This window comes from Gossypium arboreum, chromosome 4 (assembly GCF_025698485.1).
Source record: "Gossypium arboreum isolate Shixiya-1 chromosome 4, ASM2569848v2, whole genome shotgun sequence".
Lineage (NCBI taxonomy): Eukaryota > Viridiplantae > Streptophyta > Magnoliopsida > Malvales > Malvaceae > Gossypium > Gossypium arboreum.
Window position 1 is genome coordinate 2,806,457 of NC_069073.1, and position 12,512 is coordinate 2,818,968.

A 12,512-nucleotide genomic window follows, 5' to 3' on the forward strand; every position below is an offset into this window, starting at 1 on the left:
GATTATTTGAATTGAATTACTATGTTTGAGATTGAATATCGAGATAGTGGATTAAATTGAATAGATTAAAGCCTACATGAATTAATTGATATATGTTGTTAGATATGGAATTGGATTGAAGCATGTTATATGATATGTTGAAATAGGGAAATTGATGATGAATTGAGAATGATATAATGTGAATTGAACTATATAATGAAAACGAAAAATTGATTACACTATTAACTATTTGAGTAGAGTCGGATATAGTTGACATGCCACAAGATAAATTGAGTACGAGTTACTTCAACTATATGTTGATGAACGTTGGGCACATTTTCCTTTGAACGTTCCAATGAGTGATGTATAGAATATTTATTTTGGTTATACTGATGAGCTTTGGGCGCAATCTATTTACTTTGGAGGTTCTGATGAGGCATTGGGTGCCAAATTGGTATGTTGGATGGGATTTGTGTATCCTAATTCGAGTTAGGTTAATAGAGGTATAAAATGTAAAATTGATATGGTAAATGAAATGGATTGATATTTTGAATTGGTGATAGAAGATGAGTTACGAAATACAAATATTGACAGTATGTAATAGATCATGCAAACCAGATATATGAGCTTAAAGGTCGATGTGAAAACATGATGAATCAATCAATTCGATTCGAAAATGATATGTTAACATAGTCATATGTTATGAATTTAGTGGAAATTTGAACATCAATACTGCTAATAGGTCAATATGGTACATCCATTAGATTGGTTAATTGAAACATGTATCGATAGGAATAAGATAAATTTTATTATTATGGTCTCGAGACACGTTCATACTATCTCAAGACTTAATGGAAAATTGACCCTAAATGTACATTTTTAAGTGTTGAAACCATACTAAAATATACCTTGAACATACCTAAACATTAACTGAATGTAAGATTATCAATTTAACACATACAAGCACAACTAAACATCATCAAATCTTAACCATCAATGCATCAATATCTAACCAACTAGTTCACATATTCAAACACATATAATCTATCATAATTATCTATTAATCAAAGACTGAAATTCACCTTGTTAAAATGTTATATACCAAGTATCATATATACCAAAATGGTAACTTAAACATCATGCCCAAAACAACCTAGGTACCTATCATTTCAACACAAACACATAAATACATACAAAAGAGGTAGCAAAATTATTCTAGACCTAGGTTGTTGAGAATAGATGCTTGAACACTTTCAATTTACGAAAATCCTTGTCCAAGACCTGTGCACAAATATAAACATAATCATACACTGAATATTGAATACTCAGTGGTGCTAATATAATTCAAGTTCAATATATTAAAACTAAATTAAAGAAAATATATAAATATAACATTATCTACTTGTTTTAATTTATCACAAAATTAAGAATCATGTCATTCCCAAACTTTGTAATTCAATACTTGTCTCAATATTTCATAATTTTATATCATTACATACTCAATGATTCAACTTACTACTCAATGTCTTTTTCATTACTTACACTTTCTGACCCTTATCAACCGACGATAGACATTAGAACAAATACTTGGATCTATATAACAAGTAAGTCCACAACCTTTTAGGAATTGATACTATTTTATTCTATCATCCCGGGTTACTCAACAATGATGACTTTTAGTGTTTGTCTGAACTTTTTTATTTTGTCATCTTGGGTTACTCGACAATGATGACTTTTAGTATTTATCCACAACCCTATGAGAATTGAGGCTAATAAACCATTGATAACAGTGACTCTATGACAGCCAACTATACTTGGACAACGCTTAACATCTTTTATGGGGCATTGACATCATAATCATCATTGTAATGAATATCATCATAGTATCAACATCTTAATATTTATATACATTAATCATATATATTTTAAAGCATTTATAGCATAAGTCAATTATTCATACTTTGATTCAGCAACTTCAATATCTAATCATTTCATAAAATTGGGATAGATATGATTACATAAAGTTTTATCTCATATTTATTTATACAACTAGCTAATTTATGAACAATTTATTGAAAATGAATTATAGTAGCACAAACCAGAAACAACTTTCGTCAACAACTTTGGCTTTCCCTTTATCTTGAGATGGTTCTACATCGTCTTTGGCTATAAAATTAAATCTGAATGCAAAAACTCATTAATCACATAGTTCAAACATAATTCAACTCAATATAAACATAGATGCATTTTATTCATTTTAGTCTTTATAAGCCTTAACATCTGAAATGCTTATAATTTTTTTATTTACTTTATTAGATTGAAAATCGATTTCATATTTCTTTACTAGGGACCTCTAGCTTTCAATTCATGACATAATTTTCTAACAAATTTCAATGTATTCAATTTGATCCCTAATTTTGTAAATCAACTACATATCTTAGTTGAATTTTCTAATCAATTCTAACATTTTTGACTACTTTTTAACTTAGTCCTAACATATTCAAAACTCATACTTCAAAATCTCAACAAAATCAAGCTTAGTTTCACCAAATCATTTTAATGGTAACTTGAATTTAACTTAATAATTTGGAATTCTAACACATGGGTAAGACATGCTAGTTTGAGATGATTATGAATTCACAAAAATCCAACAAAAATACACATATTTACCTTATCAATTTGTTGGCCGAATGTGAATAAGAAAGCTTTGAGTTTTCTTTCTTTTTCAATAGCTATGGAAAGCAATGCTAAGGGAGGAAGATGATTTTCTCTTTCATCCCACCATCTTTTATCCATTAGTCATAATTACTTAAACTAATTTATTTTCAATCAATGGTCTTTATTAATCCTTACTAAACTTAGTGGCTAACAATGGCTTTGACCATCTCGAGCATATAACTTATTTTAAACTTGGTTTAATTACTTTCAAGGACATGAAACAATTATCAAACAATGACATGCACAAAACCTCAATTAACTCCTTTATTTAATTACTGTTCGATTCTATTTGTTAATATCACATTCTACTTACTAACTTCTCAATTTGAGATTTTAAACTACTCATTTTTAAGAATAAAACCTTGAATCAAGTTTTTAACACTGATGAAAATTAGGTCGTTGCAAGGTGGTTGACCCTGGCCTTCTAAAGATCTCGAAGAAGCATAAAGTGATTAGTTTAGTAGCTTCTGTTGTTTCTATTGCCATCCCCCAAAATGAAGAGGCTTGTTAATTTTAAGCTAGTGTTCTTAAAAGTGTTCTTTCAATGATGGATATTATGACTTATACTAGGAAAATAATAATTATGTGTAACAGAAGTTGACATATACCACACTAGTAAAAGGTGTGAGTTCTTCAACTGTTGTTACTGTTAAGGGATCCTTAAGGATTGGAGATTGTAATATGTAGATTACAAATTGATATAGTCATCTTCATTGTATTCTTTTGTAGAAATCACATTTTGTGGGTTTCATTGGCCAAGATCTCGGCATTGTTGGATGATTTAGGGTCCAATACTTAAACAAAAAAAAGGGCTATAGAAGTTGATATTTCCACTACTCCAAGCCAGAATGACTTAGATTACCAAATTCGACACAAAATTAATTTTTTTTACACAAAAAAATTTTGGATCATTATAGGGAAGGATAGTATAGTTCATCTGTTATCATGCTATACTCTAGAGTAATAGGCAATGAGTGAGATAAATGACACTAGTAAGTTTGATGGGTCCTATTTATCCATCTTGAGGAATTAAGCTTGATGGTAAATAAGGTGTACAACTGCTTATGGCATGACCTCGGCCAAATTAGCGCTCTCATAAAGGAAAAGAAGCTTTAAAGTTAAATAAAAGGACCCTTTGGGTATCCTTTGACAAGAGTGCTACTGAAGTAACAAAGTGGATAGAGGAGGCACAAAGCTGCAAAGTGGAAATCTTCAAGGTTTTCTTGCAACTCGAGCTTGTTGTTAATGTGAGAAAAATTTTAAAGCAAGAGAAGGGGTTAGAGTAGTAATGTAAAAACATGGAAAATCATGCAACAAGTTAGGTTTCCAATGTGATTAAGGACATTTGAAAATGTTAAGTGCTTGTAAAGGCAAGGTACTTTAAAACGTATGGAAACTAAGAAGGTTGAAAGTTTTGAAAAGCTAATACCCTAATAAGGCAAAGTACTTTAAGAAGTTCACAACTTGATAAGGTTGAAAACTTTGAAAAGTTAGGTGTCTGAGAAGGTGAAGTACTTTAAGAAACATGCAACCTGAAAAGGATGAAAGGTTTGAAAAACTAAGTGCCCGAGAAGGTAAAGTACTTTAAGAAGTATGCAACTCAAGAAGGTTGAAAGTTTTGAAAAGATAAGTGCTTGAAAAGATAATGTATTTTAAGAAGTACCTAACCAAAGAATGTTGAAAGCTTTGAAAAGCTAAGTACATATGAAGGCAAAGTACTTTAATAAGTATGTGACTTGAAAAGGTGGAAAATTTTGAAAAGCTAAGTTCCTAATAAGGTAATCTACGACCGTTCACTCGATGGTGAAGAGCCGTAAGAAGAATGAGATAATCAGAATGTGGGTACTAATTGAGGAATGAAGAGGAGAAAGAGAGAGAGAGAGAGATAGTTGATAGTTATACAGGAAAGATTGTATTGGCTTCTTTTTTCAATGTTAGTAAGCTTTTAAAGGGTTGTTTTTAATAGTTCTAAAGGAGCCACGTATCCCTCATATATTGATTTTGGACTCGCTAGAATTGTAACAGCCTAATTTTTAGTGGTGTCGGAAATAGTGATTCGAGATCACTAACTGACGAATGAGTTTAAAAATTAATAAATTAATATTTATGAGTCAAGTGTGATTTTGAAATATTTTTAAATTAGTGAATTTTGTGGTTTAAAATGATTTATTAGCTAAAATGGGATAAAAATGAGGTACCGAGACCTCCATTTCATAAACCGAGCCGTAATATTTTTATAAATATTTACGGTGTGTTAGTGAGTCAGTATTAAATTTTTATTAGGAAATTTTAACGTTTTGATAGTTAATTAATTAAAAAGGACTAAATTGAAAAAGGTGCAAAACTTGCTAAAATGATTAAGTTACTCAAGTGATAAATATGAGAGGACTTAAAGGGCAATTGAGCCTAAATTATTTGGGCTGGACGGCATGTGCAGAGAAAAATCATGGCATTTGGTAATTTAGGGGTAAAATGGTCATTTAAAAATTTAAGTAAAAATAAAATAAGAGACTAAATTGAAAATCTAGACAATGCTTCATATTTCTCCAGCCAAAAACAACCATTAAAGATGTAACACCCCCAACCCGGCCTAGAAGTTTAGACCGAATTCGGAATGCTACATTGATCGCCAAAGTGATCGTAGGAAAGAAAAATTTGCAAAATAGTTTATCTTATCAAACCAAATCATTTAAAACATTTATTAACAAATCAGTACAAATCTTAAAATAAAGTTTAATGTAAAACCAGTTCAGATTATACGAATATAAACACAACTCAAAATTGTACCACAACACTATAAATCCTTACAATTTAAACTTTAAGCGAATAATGAATAAAACTAAAATTTAAAAAGAAAACCATAGTTTATCCACCAAGACTGTCCGAGACCTCCGCGTTCTGAGTCCAGTGTCCAGAATCCAGAACTGTACCTGAAAGGAGAAACAAAAGAAAGGGTGAGCTACTCGAGCTCAGTGTGAGATCAAATAGATATTCAATAGTGAGAAAAACTAGAAAACTAGAAGCAGTTCAAAAAATAGAACATACTTATAAACCGACTAAATCAAATACAGACCATATGTAACTTTATAGTCATATGGCTCTGTCTAACACAGTAACGGTAGTTTTCAACAATCACTATCCGGGCTTACGCCCTTTTCAGAGTCGGATCAGTCTCAGTTTGAGGCTTAAGCCTAACTTAGTACAGTATCAGTCAAATACACAGATTACTATTAGGCACGTGTGCCTTTCAAGCAAATAGTCAAATACACTCTATCACACACGCGTTCAGTCAATCAGATTAACAAGACATTGCAGTCACATAGTAACGATAACATTCAATCAAACAAATTTAGTCAGATGTATATAAGTGTGAATAAGTTATAAAACAACCCACCAATCCAAACAACACACCATCTCCGTCCAACCTTACACCTCATGTGGGGATATAATCGGTCCACCCATCCCTGCACTCCAATTAGGACCTTGAAAACCCCATCCAACCTTATACCCCCTATGGGGATATAATCACCCATCCATATGATGTCATCCCAGTTTGCTCGACAGTGATGATCATTTACATTGTCCACGACCTTCAGGGAATTAGGATCGCCCTCGACCCTCTGGGAATTAGGGCTATCAGAATGCAGATAGACTGCTAGTCACATATATTACACAGCAAAGCTAGCTATAAGCTGTACCGTGCAATGTGGTGAACCGTGGTACAGTCGTGCAGTATGTTCTGCCAGATCAGATAAAGGTACGTAGTGTAACTAACATACATGCAGTACGGTGCAATGCGGTAAGCCGCTATACTGATGGGTTGCAGAAAGCGCGGATCGATAATAACAATACGTAGCGATCTTGGCGATCGATTCATCTGATCACGGTAAAGGCGAAAATTCGAAGATCTGATCGAATCATCCACGACTCTCTGGGAATTGGGACTGTAGAATGCAGCTAAATTGCCAAATCGTAAATCTCCATTGTTTTCAAAATCCCACCCAAAAAGGTTTATGCAGATGAATGTATGCAAATGTATGAATGCCGATGCACCAGTTCAGAACACAATTTCAGACAGAAATTTAGAAACAATCGCTTGCAATCAGTCAATCAGTTACAGAAGCATGCACACTTGTGCACTCAGATTCGGTACCTAACATGTCACACTTCAATCACAAATAGTACATAAATCGAGGTCAGAACAGAGTCGTAATCACCTTAAATAATCTTAGTCGAGAGGTTGGAACAAATCGATTTGCATTTCAGATCAAGTTAACGTAAATGTAGTATTTGGCGAGTTAGGGCCACACGCCCATGTGCTCCAGCCTTGTGGAGCAGTCCAGGCTATGTGGGGGTCCAAACACTCGTGTAAGGAGTAGTATATGGCCATATGACGTAGACACACACCCGTTTGGTGTAGAGGCACGGCCATGGGAGTAGGCCTTGTAACTTACTGTCCAAATCCACTAATTTCAGAAGCAGAGCAGACACGGCCGTGTGAAGGTGTCACACGCTCGTGTGGCAATCAGACACGACCGTGTGTCCCATAACACACGCCCGTGTAGAATCTCTAGTCTCCAAATCAACTACAAGGTCGTGTGTCCCAAAACACACGCCAATGTGAGAACCCTAAAATCCCCAAATCAGTCACACGGCCGAGTGGCCAGGACTCGTGGCACCCAATTTGGCCTGGAACCCTAATTTCCCAAATCCACACGGTCGTGTACGCCCATGTGGTCTTCGAGGAGGCCATAAAACCACCTCGAGTCAGTCTCGATTTCGCTATTTTCGCCACTGAAATGATCCTAAAACCTCACCCTATCGAAAATGAGTGATTTCACAGCACTCCTATCATCTAAAGGCTCAGAAATGAAAGATTAACGCAAAAAGCCGTAGGGAAAGGGACTCACGAATCAAGATACAATCGATTGAAGTAGGAAAGGAAATAAAAACAGAAAGTAGAATATCAGTTTCGAATCCCACACCTATTTATTGCGATCTGAGATGGTGGTAGATGAGCGAAAATTCTGAAACCCCAAGTCAGAACCGAAGATTCCCTAAAAAGAAAGGAGGAAGGAGAGGAGAAGAGCAGAGATGAACGTCCAAAAATAGCCAAAATAGAAATAGAAATAAAAACAATCACAATAATTTAATTTCTTAACACAAAATTTAATAATTATAATTACTTATAATTATTACCTAAAAAGGAATGAATCAAAAATGAAAAGGTTCTCTAAAAAGCGTACCCTAAGACTTGAACCTAGAACCTCAAGGTACATTAACACTCCACTTATCTACCAGACTAGCTGGCCCATTCTGTTACCAAAGCGCACAACTAATCACTTAAGTGCCACCACCTCACTGCCCCTATGCTCAAAACCCAAAACTTCTAGGCCCAAAATTCGGGGCGTTATAGAACAGTTCTTCTAAGCTTGTTTTTCATATTTTTGCTACATATCAATAAATCAAAGATAAAAGTGAAAAAGAGAAAATTTCAGACTAGTCCCTGAATTTCTACAAATTCTATAGATTGGCTCAGGTAAGTTTATCGGGTTGAATTTTCATGTTTAATTTTTAATTTAGGAATGGTATAATATGTTATTTTATACTTTGTTATTGAATTATGAATATTGTAAAAATACGAAAAGCGGATCAAAAGTTCAAATTGAGTAGAACGCAGGAATTGAGTACGATCTTTCCGTGATCAGTGATAAATTGACAGATAAGACCATGGTTGGACCATGACAAAGTGTTAAATGTAAGTCTATAGTTAGGCTATTGCATTTCAGTGAAAAGACCATAACTGGGTTATGGCATCATGAATGTAAGACCATGGTTGGACGATGGCAGTATATGTGTGCATGTGTAAGACCATAGCTGGGCTATGGCATCATGATGATAATAAGACCATAATAGGATTATGACAATTCGAGTGTAAAATCATGGCAGGGAAATGGAAATAAGTGTGTAAGACCATAGTTGGACTATGGCATCAAGTTAACGATGTACTCAATTTTTATAAGACGTTTACTATTTGACAAATGTTGGTAAGTGTTATATGGATTAAAGTGGTAATATTTAAATAGTTATTGATATTGAGCTCAATCAAGTGAATTTATCATTTGATATTGTGAATGGCAGGCAATGTTAGTGAAATGCTTATTTAATGTTTATTTTAATATGCTCGGTAAGACTTATCTTTACAGCCTATGAACTTACTAAACTTCTAAAGCTTACTTTTGTGTAATTAATATTCCTTGTAGATTGACGTGAGTTAGGAGGATCGGATCAACACATCGGGTCACACTATCCAGATTGATCTACTAGATTTTGTTATACATCTTTTGTTTATATGGCATGTAAAGGGTTGATTTGATAATGAAATAGTTTGAATTGGGGTGCCAGACTTAAATGTGTATGTATGTATTAGAAATTGATGTGTTTGTGATGTTATATCATATTTAATGCATGTTTTAGCTTGAATTGGTTGCTTGGTTGGGCTATATTGGTATATGAGAGTGTTGTGTGCAGGATGATTGTATAAAAGGTGAGAAAAATGGCCTTAAAAATGGCTTATTTTCATCCATACGGGCAGAGACACGAGCGTGTGTCTCAGCCATGTGTGACACACGGCTTGGCACATGGGCATGTAGTCCGATCTTGTGTCCCTTGCAACTTAAAATTTAGAAACAAAATGCCCAGGTTTATGCACACGGCCTGGCACACAGGCATGTGACTTGACTGTGTGATCCTTGCACTTTGCAGACGGCCTAACACATGGACGTGTGGTTGGCCGTGTGTCACAAGTCAAAGAGTTACATGGGCTGGGGACACGGTCGTGTGACCTATTTCATATATCACATGGCCTAGGACATGGGTGTGTCACTTGGCCGTGTGAGCTACACGACCTACCCATATGGGTGTGTGACCCCTGTAAATAAGAAAAAATTTGAAATTTCACGAAAAATTCTCTGAGTTTTCGATTTGATTTTAATGCTCATTTTAGGCCTCAAGGGTCCATAGAAGAGACGTTATGATTAATCTCGGAAAATGAATAGTGTTTGACTTGAATTATTTGTAAATGTTCTGTCAACTCCAGTAATACTCCGTAACTTTGTTCCGGTGACGGATACGGGTTAGGGGTGTTACAAGAATTTAGTCGACCTATTAATGCCTGGTCTTCGTAGATATAAGTTGTCATATATGGGGAACTGATATATGTGATGTATGAACGATAATTATCTTATCCATGTCAGACGTGTGGTCCTATTGATTAAATTTTATACTTGTAAGATTAGTGATTTATCAACCCTTAGCATTCCAAGTAGAATCAAATATAAGAAGAAGAAGACAGCAAAATTATCCTTTTATCACCTAAACATTATTGATTCGAGGGTGGATCCAGAGCAGCAAATCCTATACATAAATACCCAAGATTTTTTTTTTTAACATGAATGCCTATTATGTATTTTCCACCCTATTAATTAACGGCAAGAAGAAAATTAAGCGCGTGGTTTGGACCTGACGTAGAAGGCCACTACCAATGATTCTTCTATAAATTTCGATTCTTTCCACCACCTCTGCTTCATACTAACGCCAATCAATATCCTCTTCTTCCTCTTCCCTCAGAATTTTTTTCTCTTTTCCCATAGCAAAACAAAAGCCATGTCTCAGGTTACTTCTTCTTGGCTCCATCTTTAAAGATTTCTGTTTATTTATATATGTTTGGAATGTTTTCTGGGTCAAAATTCTTCTTGTTTCTGTGAATTAATCTTTTGATTGATCTTTGTTGTTTCCCTTTTGACTTTGCTAGGGTTCAATTCCAAGTTCCTACAATTATATCGAATTTTGGTTGTTTTGGTTTCAAATATTTAAAGGAAAATGATTACCAAATTTCTTTTTTAATAAAAAAAGAAAAAGAATTTGAGTGATCATCTTGTGTCGATTCTTTGGAGATGAACATTGACATGTTTAGATTTCCCTAAATCCGATCTAATTTTGTTGTGGATCAGCGTTGTTAATTAACAAGGAGTTCATTGGTTCATTGCAGACTGTTGTGCTCAAGGTTGGCATGTCATGCCAAGGATGTGTTGGAGCCGTGAAGAGAGTTCTGGGGAAAATGGAAGGTCTGTTCTAACCCTTGCATTTTCAATTATCACTTTGCTCCTCTAAAATTATCTTTAACTCAAAGTTTTAAAGCCATATTACTATATCTCATCTAAAATTATCTTTCATATTTATGGGACGACTCACCTAGGTAGTATTTTCTTTTTCAAGTCAATAGGGTAGGGGAGGGGAAGGGTTGTCTAGGTCTGTACTTTACTTTCGAAGGAAACGCAAATCATTTATCATTACACCCATGATTAGTTAACTTGATTAGATATGAAGTAAATAAGGACTTGAGGGATGTAGAACATTTTTCGCAAGCTTTAATATGCCTACAGTATACAATACATGTCTAAACACTCCAAACAGAATAATAAAATCACTAATAAAAAGTTCTTTATATAGATATCAGATAGATGAATCTTTCTATTAGCAAATAAAGTGTCCTTGCATAGATAACTTCATTTAAAAATTATATCTGCTGATTGAATCTTAGTTCTATTAGCATGTTCATTGTTAACAACACAAGAGGATGTAGGTTCAAGTGTGTTGAAGCTCATTATTTTTCTATTTATATTTATGCGTTAGAGAGTGATTATGGGTAGTTCTAGTTATTGTGTTAATCAGAATCTATAATAAAATTATTTGTCTTAACAATGTTGCTGTAATTTCTTTTTTCTGGTTTGATTTAGTTAACTGTTATGATACACTTTTCAGGTGTGGAATCATATGAAGTAGATTTGGAGCAACAGAAAGTGACTGTGAAGGGCAACGTCCAGCCTGATGCTGTGCTGCAGACAGTGTCAAAGACCGGAAAGAAGACTGCCTTTTGGGAAGCAGAAGCTCTGGCCGAAACCGAGGTGAAGCCAGCCGAAACCGAGGTGAAGCCTGCGGAAACTGAGGCGAAACCAGCAGAACCCGAGGCAAAGCCCACGGAAGCTGTTGCTGCAGCTTAATCTGTTCCCCAGTTTGATTCATTGAATGGTAAACTTAATGCAGTTTACATGGATTGTAGAGTATGTATACTTCCCTTTAACATGGAAGCTAAAATAAGGTGTGGGGTGCATGTCACTATGCTTTCTAGGCTAAAACATACTGGATTGGCTTGTTTGTTGTATCAACATGAAATGAATATTTCCACTTGATTTTCTTTTTATCATGGAGATCACTTGTTTTTGGCAACTAATATTCCATCCCTTAATAGTCACCTCAAAGTATCATTTTATATACTTTTAACCCCCCCCCCCCAAAAAAAAAAAAGAAAAAGAAAAATCTAAATAATTAACGGTAGATCAAAGTTCTTCCTCCATAAAACTGGGGTCAAAGAGCTGGACTACGAAATAATTTAACTTTTGAATTGGTTTTAAGACAAATTAATATGAAAATAAAAAAATTTTAGCCAAAGAGGAAAATGTCTTACATGGATGATCTACGTTAGGTGATGGGAGTATTATTTTTTCACCGTATATGAGTTAGTAATAAATTAAATTTATTTTTCTAATTTTAAGTTTAAGTTTATACAGACTATTATTCATTGTAGTTATAATGATTTATTTGACTCTCAACTTAAAAAAAAATTATTTTAACCATTCATTTATTTTTTCACTTATTTTATCCTTTGAATTTGCACTCAAAATGGATAAAAATTAAAATTTTTAACTTTTACTGATGTGGCAATCTAGGTATATGCCGTGTTAGCAATTATTTAA

The 12,512-nt window shown here is 34.1% G+C and overlaps 1 protein-coding gene across 1 annotated transcript in view; it reads left to right on the plus strand.

Annotated features, from left to right (window-relative positions):
• The window catches only part of LOC108460623 (uncharacterized), a 58,376-nt gene extending 46,417 nt beyond the window's left edge, over nucleotides 1-11,959 (plus strand). The window contains exons 7-9 of the mRNA XM_017760187.2: nucleotides 10,285-10,371; nucleotides 10,748-10,823; nucleotides 11,521-11,959. Coding sequence (XP_017615676.2) covers nucleotides 10,285-10,371; nucleotides 10,748-10,823; nucleotides 11,521-11,759 — 402 coding nt within the window. The 3' untranslated portion in view covers nucleotides 11,760-11,959. The remainder of the gene's footprint in view (nucleotides 1-10,284; nucleotides 10,372-10,747; nucleotides 10,824-11,520) is intronic.
• Nucleotides 11,960-12,512: the final 553 nt, after the last annotated feature.